Below are 21,882 nucleotides of genomic sequence, written 5' to 3'. Positions count from 1 at the left end.
CACGCTCTGTTCGTTATTCGCGTGAGGGTGTCGATACGGCCGTTGCTAGTTGCCTTTTCCTTTCACTCGATCTCAAGATGCCCGCTTTTCTTTCGTCGAAACTCTAACAACGACGCTCCTTTTTGTCTCCCTAGCGATCCTCTGTCGCCGCTGAGAGCGCTTTGTTTATCTTCTTCTTCGAGCTGCGTTGCTTGTTGCGAGTCGGCGACAACAGCGACGCTCTCTCTTTTGAAATCTCGCTGAAAGACTCTCTTGGCTAGGAGTAAGGGAAAGACAAAGCGGAAAAGGCGAAACCAGGCGCGTCGCCGAAAGCGGTCGTCGACGAAGCAACAGCGCTCTTTCGCTCGACCGTTTCCTTTTATTTCTTCGAGGCTGCCGAGCGGCTGTAGTGAGTCCTCTCGAAAACAGCGCAGCGCTCGGCTAGCTACTGGACGCGTAGAGGCGGTCACCAGTGTGCGGCAGAAAGTAGTGTCAAGTTCCTAGAGCCCCTCATGTGGCACATTTTTTGTTTACTTCGTGTTCATCTATTCCAATCAAGCAGGTGACTTACATTTCTACAGAAAGAGACAGTGTGCTTTGACGCGCGAAGTTATTCCACTGCGTATGCGTCCGGCCGTCTGCTCCTCGATACACAAGCAGACGACGCTGCGCCGGCAGGAACGTGTGACAATGAGGAGGAATAGAAAGGAAGGATACCAGGTTATCGAGAAAGGAAAGGCGCAGAAACTTGTGAGTGAGGGGAGACCATGAGAGAAATGGGGGTGGAGGGGAGGGGGGAGACCGACACCACAGGGAGACCTCTACCAGGAGAGAAGAGAGAGATGAAAGAGAGAAAGGGAATGAATGAGCGAGGCAAACGCGCTGCTTTTTTCGTTTGTTAAGCGACAAACGTGTCGCATGGACGTTGCCAAATAGCAGTGCCCGTTAACGTTCAGCTCCTTTGCGCTACAGCGACCAGCTGAGAGCTGCGCGTCGCAGCTTTCGAAACCGTGGCGTGCTTTTCTGCGGCAATGCAGAGAACAGCTTCGCGCGCACATTCCGCGCAGAAGCACTCCGCGCCGGTGTTTGCGCTGGCTGCCTTGGAATGCTGATGCGAACCGCGTAGTTCTGCGCAGCACTGCACCGTTTTTAGAGGAAGACAGTGTGTGGGGCGGCGAACGTGTCTTCCCTTTCAGCCAAGCTCGACCGTCGCGTCATCCGAAGATTGAAACAAAGCCTAACAATCTCAGACGCTTGCCGTTTCGTCGTCCTACCACCCCCTCCTCGTCTTCTGCTTTGCTTTCTTTTTTTTTGTTTTAAACTTAAATGTATGGTTCCGCCTGCTCGATGCCCTTCGTCTGCTGGTCGCAACAGCAGAGACAACTGTCGAAGGAGAGCCTTGCCTTCTTATCTGTTCTGTTCCACGCTGGGAGGCTTTGGATTCGATTTTATAGTTACTTTTGAAGAGAGATCGTTCGGGGATCAAACTCAGTTTCCGTCCCGCTTTTGAGCGCCTCGAGTGCGCGCTTGTTGACAGGTCAGCGTTATCAGGTTTGTTAAGAGATGCCATACATCTCTCGCTTCTTTCGCTTTCCCTTTTCGTCCGAACCGCTTTGCCGCTTGGCTCAAACAGGGGCATAAAGTGCAGTTGTGTCTTTCTTTCTTTCTTTCTTTCTTTCTTTCTTTCTTTCTTTCTTTCTTTCTTTCTTTCTTTCTTTCTTTCTTTCTTTCTTTCTTTCTTTCTTTCTTTCTTTCTTTCTTTCTTTCTTTCTTTCTTTCTTTCTTTCTTTCCTTCTTTCTTTCTTTCTTTCTTTCTTTCTTTCTTTCTTTCTTTCTTTCTTTCTTTCTCTCTCTCTATTTCATTCTTTCTTTTCCTTTATTTCTTTCTTTTCCTTTCTTTCTTTCTTTCTTTTCCTTTATTTCTTTCTTTCCTTCCTTCCTTCCTTCCTTCCTTCCTTCCTTCCTTCCTTCCTTCCTTCCTTTCTTCCTTTTTGTTTTTTTCTTTCTTTCTTTCTTTCTTTCCTTCCTTTCTCACTCCTTCCTTTCTTTCTTTCTTTCTTTCTTTCTTTCTTTCTTTCTTTTCTTTCTTTCTTTCTTTCTTTCTTTCTTTCTTTCTTTCTTTATTTCTTTCTTTCTTTCTTTCTTTCCTTTCCTCCCTCCCTCCCTCCTCTGAAAGGCGCACCTCCTAAACAGCGGCATTGTTTAAAAAAAAATCGCAATTTTATTCGCATCATGTGACTATCAGTCCAGAAAAAGCGCTGGACGATGGCGGCGAAAATTCCGCTTTTTTTTTTACCCGAGAAAGCCGTTGAATTGCGCTGTCGGTTTCGATAAATGCATCGCGCTTGCAATTGAACTCGCGCAAATAGATTTATTTTCACGTGGTATATATGAATTTTTTGTTCACAATTGCGCCAGTACTTGGAAGATTAGTCATTTTCACGTCATTGGCACTATTCTTTCTGCAAACCGAATTAGTTTTTGGTACGAAAATTTCCAACTCGTATGCTACTTTCTGTTCTATATATGACGCTCTTAAGCTTTATACGAGAAAACGAAAACGGAAACAAAAACAAGGAAACATTAATGGCCAATAAGTTTTCGCACTTCCTCAAGTTGCCGTTTGTTTACAGATGTCTTCTAGATATGTTATTGCTTTTCTAACTACTCAGTCATTACTTTATTAGCGAGTAGTAGGCCAAGAGAAATATTAATAACTTTCTTGTTTGCTTTTTATACAAAGTTGGACGCTGGGCACGGAGAACTATCTTGTGTTCTTTCTGACCCATTGAAACACTGCAACGAGGGGCACCATCTGCAGCGACAGACACAAGACACCATCTTTGGACTATCTTTAGGCACCATATTTCACCATCGTTATATGCCATATCAGCCCCAGTAGCTCACTTGTCTGGTCTGTTGAAGTCAACATCTGTTTTTCCTTCTTTCTAATGATGTCATTGTGCACACACGTATTTGTGTGAGGAATCTCGGTTTTTATCCTGTTTTTAACGCAAATCCGGCGTCCTTATGCACGTTTTGTTTTATAATTTTTGACTGAATGCGTGCTTTCGCAAGAAGTAAAATGCATCCGCGCGAGTGCTCCCAACTAAGAAGGCGACTATTTATTCATATCTAAAGTCGACTGTGACGAAAATTTTTTAGATATAATTAGAGCAAAGCATGCAATGTTTTCAATGCCCAAGAAAGGTGTTAGGCAGTGGGAGGCTGTGTGAAATGTAGCCTGAAAACGAAAATAGAAAAAAATTGTGGCTTATGTGTGAAAGCAGATTCTTCTTTGGGATTATTTCCTTCGCATCACTACCTTCCCTCAAGGAATCCTAATATAAACATGTTCAATGTTGTTTGCTGTTTTTCTTGGACGCCCAATATATATTAAGTGATATGATCTACGCTGACTTGAAGCATCACGTGCCATAAAAGGAGGTCCTAATTTTAATCACTTGGAAGTCCTTCAATTGCCGCGTGAATCTCATAAGACTAGGTTTCTTGAGTTTCCCCTTGCAGAATGGCGACCATCGCAGCAAGGACCGATGTAGAGTAGATAGCTTTCTAACTTTTTTAATTTCGTAAATATTAAAAGAATAACCAAGGAGTACGGCAAGAAAAAATAATACTGTGAAGATGAGGTGAACCACAGGGCGCACGTCTGTGGTAAGCTGCAATGTGCGACGCCTAGGAACGAAACGGCACATTGCGGTGCACGTTAACGCAAGCAGAAGGTTCACGTCAGGTACTAACAGGAGGCCTACACAATGCGATGTGGTCGGAATGAACATAATGAAAAAAGAAAGAGCGAAGCGTTGCATATTTTATTTTGAGGAAAGTTAATAACAGCTAAAGCTTCGCCCGGTCGAAAAAGGCGTGGTCAACACACACGCTGCACGTATGCATAATTAGCGCTTCGATGATGGCACTGCACATGAAGGATGGCAGCTAACAAGCGAAGGCGCCTCTGATGAATGATCCGCACCTGGCCTTCGGCAATAAGTTATGCCGTGCGCTGAGCCTACAGGGCACATTAGGGTGAGGGGCACAAAAGAGGGCGAAACAGCGTATACAGAAAACTACGGAGAAAACAGAAGCCCCGAGGGAGTGACACTGGGAAAGAATGCTGACCGAAAACAGAGAGATGTGGGAAGGCGGGAAAGAAAAGGAGAGGAGGGGATGAGGGTGGAGCTAGTGGTGTAAGGCAGCGTCAGGACGCTGTTATAACACTGTCGCCGTGTCCGCGCTCAATTAATGCGTGGCTGCGGGCAATTTATGCGCCTTCTTTCCACCACCGCGGCTTTGTAAAACCTGCCCGCGCTATTCGAGGCTGCTATGTGGTGCCGGCGCGCTATAAGCTACGCGCGATAATTTGCCTAACGCGCGTCACTTATGGGAAAAGCTAAATTGACCGTTAAGGAAGCAGGAGCTATGGCGGCATTACAAGAAAAAAGAATAAAAGACAATGATTGTTGTATTGCTCTACGCGCGTGGGGAATTGGGCGGGGTTGCTATCTGCACTAACGGATCGATTGCCTTCAAAACGACCTTTAGCTCGAGACCAGCGCTGGGGTTTCCCTGCTCCCGTGTTCATGAAAAATGATGAAAATCTGTTGGGTGACAACCTTTGCTGCGATTTTAAAGATATTGATTTCATAAAAATAGATTTGAAATTCAGAGACAGCTGGAAGCAGAACTCTAATTTACGGCGCCAGCATTTTTTCCAAGCTGATATTTTTCAAAACATGCGTCGAAACTGCACAGGCTTGAAGAATATAAATGTGAAAATATTATATATCCTTTCTCTAAAGACCCTTGACACGAACAGATTTTAGGCACTAGGTTCTACTGAGCGGGAAACTGCTGCGTCGATTTTCGATTTTTTTTCTCCAAAACTGGGACTAATGGAATGATTGCAGAAAACTGAATTAAATTTATTATATTGGTATTTTCCTGTTTAGGCATTGTAGCATGTTGAGTTTAGAGGATCGGTGTACAGAATATGCAGACTTTCTTTCGTTGCGGAGTTACTAGAATAGTTTTTTAATGTACATGCTCTAAATGTTGCGCGCATGAAAATCTCAGTTGTGCATTTAGAGATAGTTGCTCCGCAACATCTAGTGACGACTCCAGAGATATTCCTATACATTAGGAGCATGTACTCCCAAACAAAAAGGAGTGCCCTCACAGTTCGCATTGAACCGTAACTTTAAGAATGTGTTTGTCCTTGTACCATGGCCGCACAGTTCGCGCAACGCAAACACAGAAGGCCATGACACATTTATTTATTGATTCCTGGACAGTATAACTGCCCGTGTACTGGCACATTTGAACGTGGAGTCGTTTCGTTAATGTTCGACGGTAATTGAGACCACTAATTCAGCCTGATTGAAAACAGTACTCAGCGGATTTGCTAGTCTCCAATGCCCATCTCGTGATCGAAATCGATCGAGCACTCCCGATGCGACGTTAGGCTGACCAGACATTTCGCTGTATTATTTTCCACTTTACGAAATTAATTTAGTGGTTGTTCCAGCAAACTACCACGCCGCAGCAGAATAGCTAATGATGGACGGCGTGCTCCAGGAACCTTCTCTATTCCTTGTTTTTTTTTTTGAACTTTTAGTCGTGTGTTTAAAAACAAAAACAAAGAAAACAGTCGTTTCTGAACTTGCATTCTTTACGGTTCGTTCAATTTAAACGTCATCCCATACGCTTAAGTGTTCTGTTTCGTGTTAACGACATTTAATACGGGGTCGGAAAAGCAGCGGATCGATTGAGAAATGCCGTCGTTTTGAAGTCGATCGATTTTGTTTTTCTCTTCAGCTCGCGTGTCTTTTATCTCGGCAATAAATTACGAACCACGGCTCTTGTTTTTCCCGCTTCAATGTTCTGCATGCCGGTATTTTATCTTGCTTAGCGTCGGCAACCGTAGCACTGGAACGAACGATGGGAAAACGGCGCATTTTTTCTTCCTCTCTCTTGTTATTTGCGCTTTTTCCTTTGTACAGGTTGCGACCGTACCATTGTTTACAGCGTGCCGTTGACTCGCGCAATTTTCGCTCGCGCACGTATTTCACTTGTCGCATATTAATCGTCGAGCGCGTCGTACTTATGTCCTAACAGATTACGAAGCTGCGAAGCTCAGGCGCTCGAACCGTGTTCTTTGGGAGATAACCGTTTATCTTGTTAGCAGCCGCGCTTGGGTTGTTTGTTGCCGCTCGCGCGGTGCTAATTTAGCTAAGCGGCTACGTGTCTTGTCGTGCTAATACGTTAGCGACGACACTCGTTGCTTCTCCAGTTGATGCAAAGACGCTTACCTGCTATCATTTACGTTTCTTTGTAATTCTCTCGTATTCCGAGGAATTGGTATTTGTTGGAAGCTGCAACGCGTGTTCGGTAAGTTTCGCCTCGAGAGTCGCAACAATGTTTGATTGAGCCGTGCGATTTAAGGATGCTACGTTCTAATAAAGCTTTTGGATTTCCACTTTCTCAGAAGCACATCGCTTTTTGACGTACTCACACATACACATCTGTGCTCCTGCGCTTTCTGTCAGGTGCTCTGGTACACCAAGTTGCGTGTCGCTTTAACCTGCTGGATCACCCGCTGCCTTTCAGTAAGTACATATTCAGGGTCTATATAGTATACTGATCTGGGGTGTTGTCACAGCATATTATCAGCCTTAACGAATGTGACTTGTGCCAACGTTAACGCCAGCTTATTGTACGCAAATATGCACAAAGGGTGCTCGCCGCCTTTTCCTAAATTGTGCTACGCCTAGGAGTGATTAATTTTTTTGTTTTTGTTACCTCAAATGCCGTCTAGGGTCATTACGTGAGGGTTGGGCTAATACATCATATAAATAGTTCTGTGATTTATTTGAAGCACTTAGTGGCAGGATGGATTACGGCTTCGGCGGACAAATTGTTTCAGTCCTTTGGAATCTGGGCGAATGGAGAACTGAGATGTGCAGAAGTGGACGTTCGAGGCGCACGCACGTCTATCGGGTGGCTGATGAGAAATGAAAGGCCGTAAGCAGTGTTGATAACGGAATGACTCAGAGGTGAATGATAAAACTTGTGTAAAAGGCAAAGTGTGGTTATTTCCCGGTGGTATTCAAGGCTGGGGAGGTTATGGGTTTTGTTTTCAGTGTCTTGATGGTTCTATAATATGAGTAATCAGAATATGCAAATCTTTCTACGGGGCTATAGTTTAATAGATTGAGCGTGAATATTTTAGTTGAGGGTGCACTACAGTTAAATAGGCTGTAACTTTACAAACGGTAAAGGCACTCACAGGTTACATTTTAAATAACCACGAACATGGCTAGCTTCATTAGTTACGTTCATAGATGAGTGGTCCGAGAGAGATCATGCATCAGGCTGATTCCTAAATGTTTATAAGTAGATGCGTTGGAAATTGCCTCGGCGCGCTCTCTATAGTTTGCTGCAGGGTACGCCTGACGACGGGTATGTAAGATTAGAGTTGCTTTATTAAAATTTCAACATATTAGGCAGTTAGCGCATCGATTCTCTTTAAGTTTAATGTCATAGAAGACATTATTTTGGAGATCATTATTGCAGATAGAAAAAAATAGTGCATACAAACTCTTCGAGGTTGGTCAAAAAATTTCGTAGTCAATCAGATACTAATGGATTTAGGCTTTGTCGTGAAAGTGTGAGTAAGAGCCGCTGATGGCGAACTTTAATCGAAAGCTTTTTAAAAGTATAAGGAAAGTGCGTCCACGCATGCATTCACATTCATACTAAAACTGACATCGTTAGCAAATATAGCCAGTTGGGTAGAGCGAAGTAAGTTATTCTAGAATTCGCGTTGACAAAGACGGAAAAAGTTTGCAGACTGCAAAAGCTTCATGTTGCGTGAATAAATTAGATGGCTCATTAATTCAGAGAGAATGCAAGTGATAAAAAATGCGTCATTTTTTTTTTACTTGACAAAGAAGCGCCTTTGTTATGCGCTGTGACGGTTCCCCCTCTCTCTAGTCAGTGATTGCTGAAAATGTGGAAAAGATGTGACTAGAACGTTTTAGTATTCCTGATAACTTTTGCAATAGTTTCATCGATTCCAGTCGATGTTGTCAGTTTCAGGGAATCAAGTAACGTTATTTTGTTAGTTTCGTATTATATGTCTGTCATGAGAGGATAATCTAAATGAGGATAGTCAGACATATCGCCTTTAGGTTCGTAGGTTCGTTAGTAAAATTGGAGTGTTTCGACTATGTCACTGCAAAATGGGTGCTGAACCGTGTTAACCGCGCAGCGATATTGGTACGATTGGTTTTGTTTCTTTTGAGGGAATTTAGCATCTTTTCTGTACCAGATGCGGTGTTTTCATTTGCCTGCTATTGAACGCAATAAATAATAATTTTCAATACAGTGTGCTTGGTAGCACGGCCCCCACCATGGTTATGCTGATATATTTTGTCACCAGTAAAAATGCCAGTTTTTTCCCCAGTTTCTAGCATAGGGCGCGTCTCCGAATAAAAAAAACAAAACTTGAGGGACATTTAAGCTCATATTGGGGTACGCAACAGCGTCAGCGGGCGCTTTCAGCGGAATGGGGTCCTCTTCACGTATCACTTCGTGGACGCAGACGCTGTTCTTTCTTTCACAATCACATAATGCCTAACCTACCACTAAGACGGCAATGCAGTAGCCTAAGATACCCTCCTATGCAAGTACTTCTTCTCTGCCGCATAGGTTCTGCCTACAGGACCATATATGCGGAATTGGACCTCCTCTACTTTGCATTCATTGATCGGGGGGAGTCCACACACCACTCTTGGCGCAGTGGTGCAGCGGTTAAGCGATGCACCACTGTTGTGGTAAATGCCGCGGTGGACAGGTAGTGATGGCGTCACACAGTCACCTGGCATAGGTGGCAGGTTGGCCAAGTTCTTTTCTCGACACGTTGCCGATTCCGGGGATGCCGGGGAACGGTACCCATAACGCTATCGCATTCAAAAGCGATTCCAGGATCTTCGGTTGTTTATATAATGCGTCATCATTAGAAAGGTCTGTGCACGCGGAAATGACGACCGCCGCCACACGTCATGCGGTGCGAGCCTTGTGACGTCATCACAACTTGCCCACCGTGGCAGCTAACACATTCAAATGATCCACCGGGGATCGCCGAGGATTCTTAATAATCTGAGTGTATCGAAGTTACTATTTCAAACCTATGTGACAGTTTGTAGGAAACTTTGTACATCTCCGTAAAAAAAACTAACCACTTATATCTTGCACTCTAAAACCCACAATTCGTCGTTCTTGAGGCCTGAATATGACATTTAGGCGAAAAAATAATGGCTTTCAGTTGAAACAAAAAATGACGCCTGCTAGAATGAATTTGCAAAAGCAGGCTTCGCCTTCTACATTAACGTCAACAGCAAAGTATCCTTTACAGGAGAAAAAAAAATTCTGGCTTTGGTGATTGGTCATAACGAGTTGAAGTAAAAAACGAAGAAAAAATAGGATAGGTAATACATGCAATATAAAGACTATGCATTTATGATAATGATGATGATGATAGTAATTTTATTTTAATGGCTCATTGGCAGGAAGAGGAGCACTTTAGGTAATTTGTTTTTCGGCCTACTCGTAGTGCGCGCTTTTTCTAAAAGGAAAGTAATTGTATCCGTGTTCATACAGCTCGCGGTAATGTCCTGCCATATTTTTCACTCGCAAAGAGTCACCGATGCTTAGTGCCAAATGAACTCGATGTAAGACAGCTTTTTTTTGTTTAACGATCGGTTGACGTAAACAGAGGTCATCGTTACCTTTATTCGACCAGCTACTTAAATGCCCGTTATGTTTTTTTTAACGTGTGACACGCCAAAGGGGTAAGGCTACCTTGTCTGCAGATCGGTCTACTCTTGTATCTGAATGCATATATGTAAATGCGAAACGTGAGATACACGCCAGCGTATTCAAGCAGCTTGTGTTATAAGACACGGCGTTTGCTTCAAAATTCTTTTATTCTGGGTGTTTTAGTTCCAGGAAATTAAAAATTAACACGTGGCTGGCGTTGCCACAACTTTTGGTGCACGCTTGACACCACACTGACTATTATTTAGACAGGTTGGAACAATTGAATCTTAGACAGAATGCAACAAATGCAGTGTGGTGTGTGCGGTTGTTCGCTCAATTTCTCCGGTCTCAATCTCCCCTCTCACTTAATAAGATCACCTCTGCAGCTAACGACTTTTCTCCATGTCTTAAAAAGCGTTAATTCAATTTAAACCCACTCTCTAACCTTGCTTTGTACAAAGCCCTTCCTTGAAGAATAAGAAAAGAAATTAAGAAGAGGATCATGTGACGCCAGGCAAGAAGCCTTTGTTTACGAGCACAGACCGTCCTTTCATTGAACCTGCTTGCCACGGCTTTCCTCGGCAGCTTCTTTTTTCTACGCGTGATTTCTTTTCGCTTCGTGGTCTTCTAACCCCGCCCTGCCCTACACCGTGCCGGTACAGGCGTCGCGTTTTCAAATCACGACTTTCCAAATCGCTGGCAAATTTTGCTTATGCCAGCTACGGGAGCAGGGGGGGGGGGGGGAGCGAGTTGATTGATTTTCCCCTCCAGACAGGACTGTGCCCACATGTGCCAAAGGAGAGGCAGGGACGATGGTCGATGAGCCGCAGCCAGAGGAAGTTTGGGGAGACCGTTTCTCCTTTTGTCTCCGGAGTGGGACAATGAATCGCTTTAGCGTCGCGCCGGCCTCGCCATGTATCGGCTTAGGGCGAATGAGGTTAATGGAAGAGTCCCGTTTCATGAAGGGGGGGGGGGTGCTTGCCCGGGAAAAACAATCAACCTGTTCAGCTTCGCGGAAACCGCTGCCGCTCCCCCTGTGGGCGGCCATTTGTTTGGTCGGGACCGCGACTATTGGGGATGGGTCCTAACGCCATATTTTTAGCCTCCCTTTCAGAGAACTGGTTTGTCGCTGTTTGGTTTCGTAGAAGGGATGGTGATGAGATGAATAGAAAAGGCCCACAAGTATTTGTACACTGGCCATGTGGAGTGGTACATGGCACGCGTTTAGACCGAGGCTAGAGGGCTTTTGTGCTTTGTCGGAGCTTTGTAAGCATAAATATTCGCAAATATTGCAGAAATCGACTATGTGTGTCATTTCTGTAACGAGTGACGTGAAGGCTTTGCTCGGTTGAACTCAGTTACCTGTCTCGTTTAGTTTGTCATGCGGGAAAGTAAAGCTTTAGCGCACAAAGGCATGAAAGATTACAGCAGAGTGGAAAATCTTAAAACAGATGACGTGAAAAGCCTGAGTTGAACTGTATTTTGTTTTTGTTTTCTTCGACTACACTAGTTTTTGCGCAGTCTTTTTCCTAATATAGACCGACTACCACGTTTCGTCATGTTACGCATTGAAAATTCGTTGAAAACACTTCCTTTGTTCTTCTTGGTCTCTATTCAATGTTCTTCTTTCATAAAACATGCATTGCAATCAATTTTAGCGAGAGCTGTTTTTTCGACAGGATTAGGTGTCGACTTCATTAAAATGAAGAGAAGGAAGTTGGCTTATTTAAAATAGAAATGATTCACAAAAACCACAACGGCGCGACTTGCCCGCGGCACTTCGACTACCGATATTCTGCGCCGAGTCCTAGTTAACGCAATCAGGCTGGAAGCCTCCTGCCATTAGGCAGTTCCGAGTGCAAGATGCTGGACATGATTGTAAAACTTCGCGCAAGGAGCACGGTGACGATGCCACTCCAGCGCCATATTGGAACAGATATATCGATTTGATATAATGTTACAACACCGTTTCTGTTTTTTTACTGACATGGAACAGGATTTTCTCACAGTGAACACTAGCGCTCCCTGACTGCTAGTCCCTTCAGGGATAGTGCAGCCAGAACTATAAGCTCCGTTTTCGCGCGTACAGCCGTGTTCGGTGGTGCATACTGGTAGGCCGTATTATATGTTGGGCGTCTTTTCGCGCAACCCGCGACCTTTAGAGAATTAGTGCGAACCAGAAGCAAATTATATCCTTGCAGACTAAGCAGCTTTCTTTCGCTTTTTTCGCTGATAATCGAGCGCAGCTTGTTTTACTCCCGTAAGGTTGGATGTTCGAGCGTTCGCTAATCGAACTTCGCCGCAGAGAGTTCATCTAGGAGGACCCCATTTTCTCCGCGAAATAAAGCAAGACTGCAAAATCAGTTGAGGCAGCGAGAAAGAGGGCGATCTCTAAACGAACAAGACTCCTCGAGTGTGAGAGACAGAACAAGGAATGAAAAGGAAATGAAAAAGGATACACACACGCACACACGAGTATGGCAGAGAGACGCAAAATAAATATAAGGCTGCCCGGACAGATGATCTACAGCGGCAGTTCTCCTTGAGCGCTCCTCCTAGAAAGAAAGCAGATAGTCGGCCAGGAGGCAGAGCTGGGTCGAGGAATCGAAGATATCCGCGCGATTGCCGCTTTCTCGATAATTTCTTTCTGCTTTACCTTTCGACCCCTAGTAAGTGAGCTGCTACTTTCTTCTTTATTGACCTCTTTCTTTTTCTGTGTATGTGTTGTGTGCTTTTTTTTTAGGTGGTGCATCTTTCCTCTTCATCCTGTACGGGTCGCGTATTTCGTTCGCCTGGTCGCTAAAAGCGAGAAGACGTGGGGATGAGCCAAAAGGAAAATCGGTCGTTGTAGGGCGGGGAAGATCTGTGCCTGAGGTTGGGGCGGGGTTGCGATGTGGGAGGGGGGTTGGTTTGGGTCTTAGTGGTGGGTGTCGAAGGGAGAACGATGGACAAGTGGTCGGTCGCTGCAGCGACGGCTACGCGAAGACCTCGCCGTCCCGGCGTAAGACGATGCTGCTCTGCCTTCTCCCCGTCTTCCTTTCGCTCTAGAAAGGAGGGTGGGCTGGATTGTGCGTGCGTGCGTTTGTGGGCGCGAATCTGAACGCCACTCTGAGCTGAGAGTGTGTATCACCGCTTTTCCTCGCGTCCTCAGAAGTGATTGGATGCGATAAGGGATGTTTGGTGTGCGTGAGTGTGGGCAGTCTTCTTCGAGACGGCCGTAGACTCCGTCTTCCTCCTTCGGTTGCTGTTGCTCTCGCCGCTGCCTTTGCCGTTTCTGATGCTACTGCTGCAGCTTGCGTCGATGCGGGCGTCTACCGCGGGGTCTGCGGTGAGCTCTGCTTGCTGGTGCGTCGCTTTCGGGACCGCTAGGTTCGCTGTTGCAAGTGGAGCGCGAATGAAGCGAAGAGCCCAGTCACTCTTTTTCACGCTGCTTCGCACAGCTTCTTTCTCTCTCTCTCTTTCTTTTTTTTTTTGCATGGCCTGAGAACTCCTGACTGCGTGTCCTGGCAACTTACATTGTCTGGCGTCATTCGCGCCTGGGCCCCTGGGAAGTTTTATATCGTCCTGTATATCTTGAGAGAAGGGTGGGTGCTTTTTGGGCCAATGAGGAGTGGAGTGATGATTCTTGAAATTAGACTGAAACTCCTCTCTTGTACGCAAAGTATTTAAGTTTTCGCGATACAAACAGGATGCCTAGTTCAGGTGGAAAGAAAATAACGCCAAAAAATTCTGAACTTGGTGACGACATTGTCGAAGCGGCTTTGTTTGCGAAATGCTGTACTTGAGTGATCGCTTCAGTGAGGAAGCTATAAATTGAGTAAGAGTGTGTTGATTATGATCACATCGATATCCCGGTCTACCCATTTTTGTCAATGTTAGGTGGCAGTTATCCCTACGATACGCTATTCGAAAAGACGATCCTGAACTTGAATACTGTCCCCAGAAATTTTTTAGGGAAAATAATATCTTTTGTATCGCTTTATGTAAAGGCTTCTTTAGAAGACTTGCGATTAATTTATATTCTGCTTTGTTAACAGGAAAATAAAAGAAAACGAAAGCTGGATGACGTTTTCTTAAAAAAATGGCTTCTAGACAGTCTATAGACTTCTTACAGACTATACTGCCTTCATTTAGAGATTTATTTTTGTCTACTCATAGTCTATAGACTGCCTTTAGACAAAAGTCTACTAAAAGTGTATGGCCATAAATCTATAGATTATCTGTTGACTGTCTATAGGATCTGTATTGCCTATAGATTGCTCTTTAGGGTTTGTCTATAGAGAGTCTATAGACTTTATAGACAGAAGTCTGTGAACAGTCTATAGACAATAGACAGACTAAAGAAGTTTTTCTGAGGGTTTCGCTTGTATGGTCGTTAGGTGGCTCTGGGAAGAAATTTATGACGGGAATAAATGGTTCTAAAGCGTAATTTTTAGTTTCTTACTGTATTTCTAATGTTATTCTCAGTTTGAACTCTGAGAAAGGCATGTTTCCAATGCTTTACGATTACCAAGAGGGAACGAAAGACACCTTTGTTATACTGTTCATTGCTTGCAGTCAAGGATAGTAGTTTAATACAGTTTGAAGGATCTCCACCATTACTACGTGTTTGTGCCATTTAATATAAATTCTGTGATGATACTGAACAGCTTCTTTTTGTACTATCCTGAAATGAGTAACTGAAAAATAAAAAAAGACGCTCTAAATGACTGAACGACGATTCTAGTTCACTGCTCGTGAACACGTTATTTTTCTTTTTTTTGCGTTTGAACTTTTTTGAATATTTGAACGTGTTTGCATCTTTTTGCTGCACACCCTCGCTCGATGCCAACGCAAATTACCCTTTATCCGTAGAAGTTGTATTTTGAGATGCTGGAACAAAAAGATTACGACATTAATAGGAAAAGGGCCTCATGCGCAGTCGTGGTTGGACGAATCCATTATAAAGGCCTAACTCGCCTTCTTATACCATTACAGCTGCACGGTAAGCGTCGAACGAAACCTGCGTATTGATCACCACTTACTGCCTTATCTCTCTTGGCGGTCTTTGCATAATGTTATCAGCTGAAACCAGAGACTTGAGCAGCGTTGATTTCCTCCCTGTGATGCTAATTCGGGCTTATGCGTAATCTCCGAGACGCCGTCGTATAGTTGATGAAATGGACAAGCAGCCAGAATGGAAGGGAACGAGGCAGTTAAAAAAAAAAGATGTTGCCGGGTCTAGCGAGTCATGAAGGCCGTCGAAATTATAAGCACGACCTCGCCACACTCAAGATGCTTGAATTAAACATTTTTAGCTCACTCTTTTATTCCTTCGGTGGTTGGTTGACGCGCTAAAAGCAACTCAGATGCAAGGCACGCGTTTTGACGCTTAGTCTCTCCGCCCTTTTTCCTCCCTCTCCTTCCTTCACCCGCTTACCTCTTGCGTGCCTGCACTTCGAGTGCTTGGCGTTGAAAGGTGCAATACGGGCGTCCGTTATTACCGGTGCGCCTGCGCTTCACGCTCATATGCGTCGGCTGCCATAACGGCGTCTGCTTCTCCGCCCCTTCGCCGTGGCATCGAGCGCTGGTGTGCAAACGTATCGTTAGCGCAACATGCATTTTGGCTTGCCCTGGCGCGCGTTGCCTTTTTGGTGCTTTTTTGCTACCTTTCTGTCTCCCTGGAAGCTCCTCGTCGATTGCCTTTTCTTGGCTGCCCTTTTTTTTTTCGTTGTTTTCTGAAATACCCTTGAAAGTCTTGTGACAGTTCGTTCATACCCTCACCTCAAATCTCCCTTCTTTAAGTGGAACAGTGCAGTTTTGCTGCGTCTCTTTACTGATTTTTTGACGTTCTTTTTTCTTGAGAGTTCAGATAGCCGAGGATGACAGGGAGAGGAGGGGGTGCAGAACACGCTAGACTAGATGTAGCAGGGATTAGGCGCTGTCGTCCCACTCTTTTTATTTCTATTTTTTAAGGTCATGTTACGGCTGTCAGACGAGGAGCTCTAGTGAATTTCTGCAGCGGGCGTAGAGAAATGTGGGTGGACGCGTGCAGTCCGCGTTTACGCAGAGGCAGTCGCTGACAGAAAGCTTCGTTCGGAAAACTAATTCCGTGTCTTTCTGTCTCGCGTAGCTCCCGCCTACCGAAACAGGGAGAACATGGAGAAAGGTGCGTGTCTCTGGCTAAGCTCTGTGCTCTGCGGCGGCGGCTCGCAGCACTCGCCTTTTTCATGCGCCCCTTTTGGCGCGCGGCACGCGCGCTCTTTTTGTCTTTTTTTTCCATTTATCATTTTTGCATCGATTCCATCCTCATCAACATCGTTTTTCTTTGTCACTGATAGCAGCCTTGCCTCAGTACGCACGGGCCGCATCAAACAGAAAGAGGACTTCTCCCACACGCTCAACACAAATACGCCTATATGGGAGTAAAAAGTGTGTAAACTGTCCTCCCTACATGGGAGTGCGCTGGGAGACAGCTTACACCCTTTTAACTCTTCTCTGTCTAGAGTGTATGATGTGGGTTTGCATCCGCTGTATTTGCTATTCGGGGGCAGAGAGTGTTGGTGCGCAAAACCGGCACTGAAGCGCACACTAGAAGGTAGAGCCAGCTTATGGAATTTTGCAAATTCGTTCGTGCCAATGTTCTTTCACCTCAAAAAGGGAGTTTCGTTTTACTTGAAGTGGGGAGTGAACACCCTCTCTAGGAGGGTTGTATTTTCAGAGAAATACTTCGGCGTGCTCTGACATCATGAAATTACTCTGAGACAAGGTGCAATGAGCGGTGCAATAAATAAGAGCAGTCATTCCACAGATCATCCCGGTACGGTCTGTACAATGGGGAATAATTCTGGTATTCCGGTTTTTCAATGGGATTATCCCAGGTGTCGCGATGTTTCGGTGTGAATATTCCGGATATCAGGTTGTTTCGCAAAGGATGATTAAGCTCATAATGACACTACTCGTTGAGTGTCGTCTAAAGCTATTTCAGTGGGATCACTTCTGTGGCTGCAGGAGCGATCTAGTGGGCGCTTGCAGTGAACACATGACCCGACCTAAAGCCGTAACTTGTTTTACTTTTTTAAAGTTAGGGTATGTGTCTACGGAGAAGAATGTAGTCAAAGTGTGCCGAAAAAGGAGGAACGATTAAAAAAAACAGGTAACGTAGGACGCTGATTCGTGCCGTTTAACAAGCACGAAAGCAAGCATTGCCAGCTACGTGAATTCATTTGTTTCGAGTTTAGGCATGTTAGGACTTGAAGTTTTGATTACTGTATGAGTTGTGTCACAAAGCGCCTTCAAAATGTGGATATTAGAAGTTCAGGTAGTGTGTCATCAGTGCGAAGTCACTTCTATTTTATACCTAAGGCATGACGCTTGTATCTCTAACTCTGACCGTAACTCTGACTACAATGAACACATCCAAGTTTCTGTTCCTTTCGACTCACCACTTTCAAAGTTTTGTGTACCATCCAGTTCTCTCTTTTTTTTTGGTAGTGCTGAAGGGGCACTTTTAATATTTCTGCACGCGCCACAATAAAGTGTGGTTCACGTTTCCCGCCGGACACTCATGCAGTGTGCTGACGTGTGTCGCCTCACTTCGAAACGTTCAGGGCTGGCTCACACCAGTGTAACGCTTAATGCGTCAGTGTAACGCTTAAAACGGAGATGTAGCGCATGACCTTAACTCTTTGAGCAGCAGCAGAGCTCTCCCGTGTGTTTTGTACCCATAGTACGCTTCCCGAAAAGTGCGCAGCCAAAAGTGGTGCTCACGGAGACCCATAATGGGAGAAAACACAACACGGTTGCTAATTTCAGTTCATACTCTTCGCTGGGGGAAAGGTTACCAGAAATTAACCCCAACGAGTTATAAACAACTTGCTCGCACAAACGCGGCGAGTACATGTCGAATCGAACATTCCTACTTTCTCGTCTTGATTACGTTTTTTTTCTTTTCTCTTACTAAACACCCTAACACACGCATCCTCACACCCACACACCGTGTTGCGGAAGCTAAAGATAATATTATCTAACCCCGTCGGTCTATCTCAGAAACTCGTTTGCGTTAAAGAACGATTCGCAATTGGTTAACTCGATCCATTTATTGGTTAGAATAAGGGCCGAGCACAATCGATCATGGACCCCCCCACCCCCCACTCGCCCCTCGTGTGCAAGCGTCATCTTGAATTCGTTTTCCAATTATATTCCGCCAAGTGTATCAACGACAATGCTGCACGATAAAAGTACGTGTGTCTGTGTGTGCGATAAAAAACATGAGCTGAGCGAGCTGATTCTCGCAGTCGCGCACCGGAACCCAAATGAACACAGACCCCAGAGTTCACGTTTTCGCCGGCGTTGTGGAAAAAAGCCGTCGCATGTCTGTCGCGACGAGCGCGCCCAGTGTAACTTCATTAGCTGCCCCCTGCGGACTCAGGTGTACGCGGAGTGGCGCTTGGCAACGAGTGTTCTGCGGGTGCCTTTTGAAACGTGCCCGCGAAAGAGCAATTCCTTCATCGTCTTGCTTTCTTTTCTTTTTTTTTTCCTTCGTTCGTGCCGCGATGCTCGCATAGATTGAACGAGCGAGAGTGTAACCAGGTTAAGCGAGCGGGCCCCGCCAGCTCACGGTCTCTTTGTTTTGCGCCTTTGTTTCTGTTTAACGCTAATATGTTTTACCGCGAACGCATTGCCGAGGTCTGCTAGCTTCGCCGCTGCCGCGAACCGACTCCAAGTCTTGCTGCTTTGCGTAGTGCCCTCTATACGCGGTGAGCACCCCTCCCTTGAGAGCGGAAACGGCCGCTTGCTTACTGAGTTGTCGCAAGTCGTGTTCTCTGTTTTTCCTTTTTTTATTTTTCTTCCCTCGTGCGTTTTCGTCGGAATGTTTAAGTAATGACGAATGTATGCATTAAGTAAAGGTTACCAGGGAATGGCCCGGAACAAACCTTTTACTCAGGAGCATTGCTCTTTTCCCCATCGTTTTCGTTGTTTTTTTTTTGCAACTGAAAGGGAACACGTGACGCGATTCTCAACATGTTCGTATTTAAACTACTTAAAACTTCTCGTCCGGTTCATAGGAGGCTCTGCTTTTAACCGATATGGCCTATTGTTGACATGAAATGGATAGCACGAAAAATAGTGTGCTTTTTTAGCGTAATAGGAAATAACATTAAAAAGGCTACCCTACAATTATGGACAGGGGAATATGTGCATGCGACTCCTATTACCGTGCACAAATCAAATACGGGCTTTTCAGGTTAAGCGCGATTGTGAAATTTAAATATTTTGTTAATGAAATGTTTCACTAGTGACAAATCTTTTCTTATTTCTGACATAAGATGAGTGATTGTTGCGAGTCCTACAGTTTTGTTGCATTTGCTAACAACAGCACACGTGCAGCCCCTTAGCACATAGCTTAGTTTCATTTTTCCATTCGTACCCTCACTCTCCTTTTACTTCCCTTTCCCCCATCCCCAGTGCGGAGTAGCAGGCCAGGGTCACATTAACACAGGCCCACCTCTGCACCTTTCTTTTCATTAAATTACTTTCTCTCTCTCTCTCTCTTCATTTTTCACACACCATATTCCAATCGTAGATCCGGAGCAAGTTATCTTGCTCCACGAAACCGAAGACTGTGTTTCAATCGGCGGTTCGGGTTCACATCATAAGTTCTGAATGCACTGCGACAGATATGCTGTTTCGAGGATTCCGAGGGCTGCTTAGATCCCCGCTTGGAATAGGCCATTGACCATCCTTTTAATTTCTAGTTAGTATTGAGTCTCTGCCTTTCTGCAGTCTGGACTAGCGAGCCAAATTTTTTCCGCTGTTTCCGACGACTTCTTTACGTTTCTCTGTCGTCGAGCTTTTCTCGATTCAATGAACAATGTTAAGAAAGCTACTTGCTCATTACTCTATACTCAATATCGCCACCACGCTTTCGAAACATTTTTTGTTAGCTTTTTTTTTTCAGAGTAATTCTAGAAACTTTCAAACGCTTATGCGCCCGGTGATTGACGCGAAAAGAGCTTGAAAAGAGCAAAAAAGGTCAGACCTTGGTTATTCCCAGAATAGAATAGTAAGATAATTTGATAATTTGAAAGCAAAAGAAAACAAAATACTTTCACTTGAAAATCTTTGTTTGCTGAAGTGTTTATAAAAATCTGTTTTGTGAATGCACTCTAATATTGACGCTCAGCTCTGCAGTGCAGTGTACAATGATTCCGAGCCACTTTGAAATCGCATTATCCTGTTAAATTTCATATATCTTGATTTTCCACACCTTCTTTGGGGTTGAACGAAAACACGTTCGATTCATACAAAATGTAGGGTCGGACATGGCTGCCAAAAAGGCGGGCTATATACGGCAATTACAGGTTAAGGAATCACTGAGTGGAGGTTAATTCTGTATTTGTTTGTTGGCCTTAGCTTCTAAAAAAAAACGATAATTCGAAGCGGCCGAGCAACGCTACACTGTGTCTGTTTGGGCCGCTCCTAGGTTAATGGTCGACAGAACGGCCGTCAGAGGCGTAGGTGGTCGAAGTTAATCCGAAGCCGAACGAGTCCCTTTAGCGTTCCTTATAATTAACAACGTTCCTTTACCCAAACGCTCTTAAGGAACATTCATGTATGGCACAGGACTGGCTTTGAGAGTTTTGAAACGAAATATACATACGCTGTGAAAAGTTCAGAAACCCACACATTATGCTGCGTCGTTGTCGGGCATAGTTCTCGGTCATTACATGCCCAACAATTCTGGACAAAAACATTTTTGAACGGAGAACTCTTTATGAAGGAAATTTTTTAATATATATAATATTTTTCTTTAGCAATCAATATATCCGCAGATCACCCGACGGCAGTCTTGCATTTTTTTTAACGTTTTGGCTATCGTCATAAACGTTCCCCATTGATTTCCTATGTCAGTATTAACTGTTAGATGCGATTGTTGGAAACAACTTAAAAGAAAGATTTTTCTAAATATCAGAAGAATGCACCATTATCTGAAATATTTCCACAGCAGTACCTTATAATTTTCAAAATTTCATAATTTTTGTTCGTTAATGTTGGACATGGCAGAATTTACAGTATAGTCGGCAACACAGTTAGGCCGCTGTGCACTGATAATTTTTACATTTCTCTACATTTAGCCTGCTGTAAAGATCATGAATGAGTTATTGTGTAAGCCTTACATTTATTAAAGCGTCTGATGACGCAACGAAAGCTTTATAACTGAGCAACATTTTGGCTCTCATCACTTCCGACAGACAGCGGGCTCCTCAAGAGACGTGTTCAGTGCAGGAAACGTGTGAAAAAAAAAGCGCGATGCCGAAGCGGATTTCGTTCCTAGCCGCGCGTGATCACTTGTGGCGTTGATTAACGAGCACTTCTCCGGCGGCTTCGCGCCATTTTATGACGACAACATGGCACGCGTAAGACCCGAGGAGCTTGTCGTCGTAATACTTACTACAGGGCCCGTTATCTCCCTCTAACTGACGCCTCGGTGCCATAAAGGCGAGTGCAGGAAAAGTAAAACGTCGAAAGGAAAAAAAAAGAGCTGAAGTGGAACTGCTGCTCGTAACGGCTTCTCGTTTCGAGCCGCTTTATTGCTTGTCCCATCCGTGCGTGCTTGTTGTGTATGTTGTGCCGTGCCTGATGCTTCGCTGCTCCTGCCGCCGTTGCTGCCGCGTTGCTGGTGCTTACACCGCTACTGCTCGTTGGATGATCATCCCATTTCTCTCCGCTCCGTGTGTTGTTCGCCTGTGTCGTGGCCTGTCGCATGACATGGAAGCGGCACCGGGACTTGCCGCGCTCAAGTGACCCCTCGATGTTCCTCTGCTTCTCTCCTCCTCCTCATTTCCTTCTCTCCATCTTCCCTTTCCTTTTTTTATTTCCCATATTTTCATCCCCTACCTTCCCCGTCGGAACCGCCCCACAATGGATGCGGCGTCGGTGCGACTCGACCGGGACCTCGCACACAGTGGCCCTGATGCGTGAAGTTCACGTGGAGCTGGAGGCGATTCGGAAAGAAGAACAGGCGCTCAAGACTCAGCCCAACCTGCACGGGTTCCGGGGACTGCTCGAACAGCGTGAGTG

The 21,882-nt window shown here is 44.9% G+C and overlaps 1 protein-coding gene across 8 annotated transcripts in view; it reads left to right on the top strand.

The window, feature by feature from the left end:
- Positions 1-21,882, top strand: part of sif (guanine nucleotide exchange factor still life) — a 207,839-nt gene that overhangs the window by 98,848 nt on the left and 87,109 nt on the right. For 6 of the 8 annotated variants that reach the window (XM_077631283.1, XM_077631285.1, XM_077631287.1 and 3 more), the window contains exons 10-11: positions 15,932-15,967; positions 21,768-21,875. In XM_077631283.1, coding sequence (XP_077487409.1) covers positions 15,932-15,967; positions 21,768-21,875 — 144 coding nt within the window. The remainder of the gene's footprint in view (positions 1-15,931; positions 15,968-21,767; positions 21,876-21,882) is intronic. The other 2 variants (XM_077631286.1, XM_077631289.1) reach the window with 1 other exon arrangement.

This window comes from Amblyomma americanum, chromosome 7, assembly GCF_052857255.1.
Source record: "Amblyomma americanum isolate KBUSLIRL-KWMA chromosome 7, ASM5285725v1, whole genome shotgun sequence".
NCBI lineage: Eukaryota > Metazoa > Arthropoda > Arachnida > Ixodida > Ixodidae > Amblyomma > Amblyomma americanum.
Note: the sequence above shows the minus strand (reverse complement) of the source record. Positions and strands in the feature narration are given on the sequence as shown.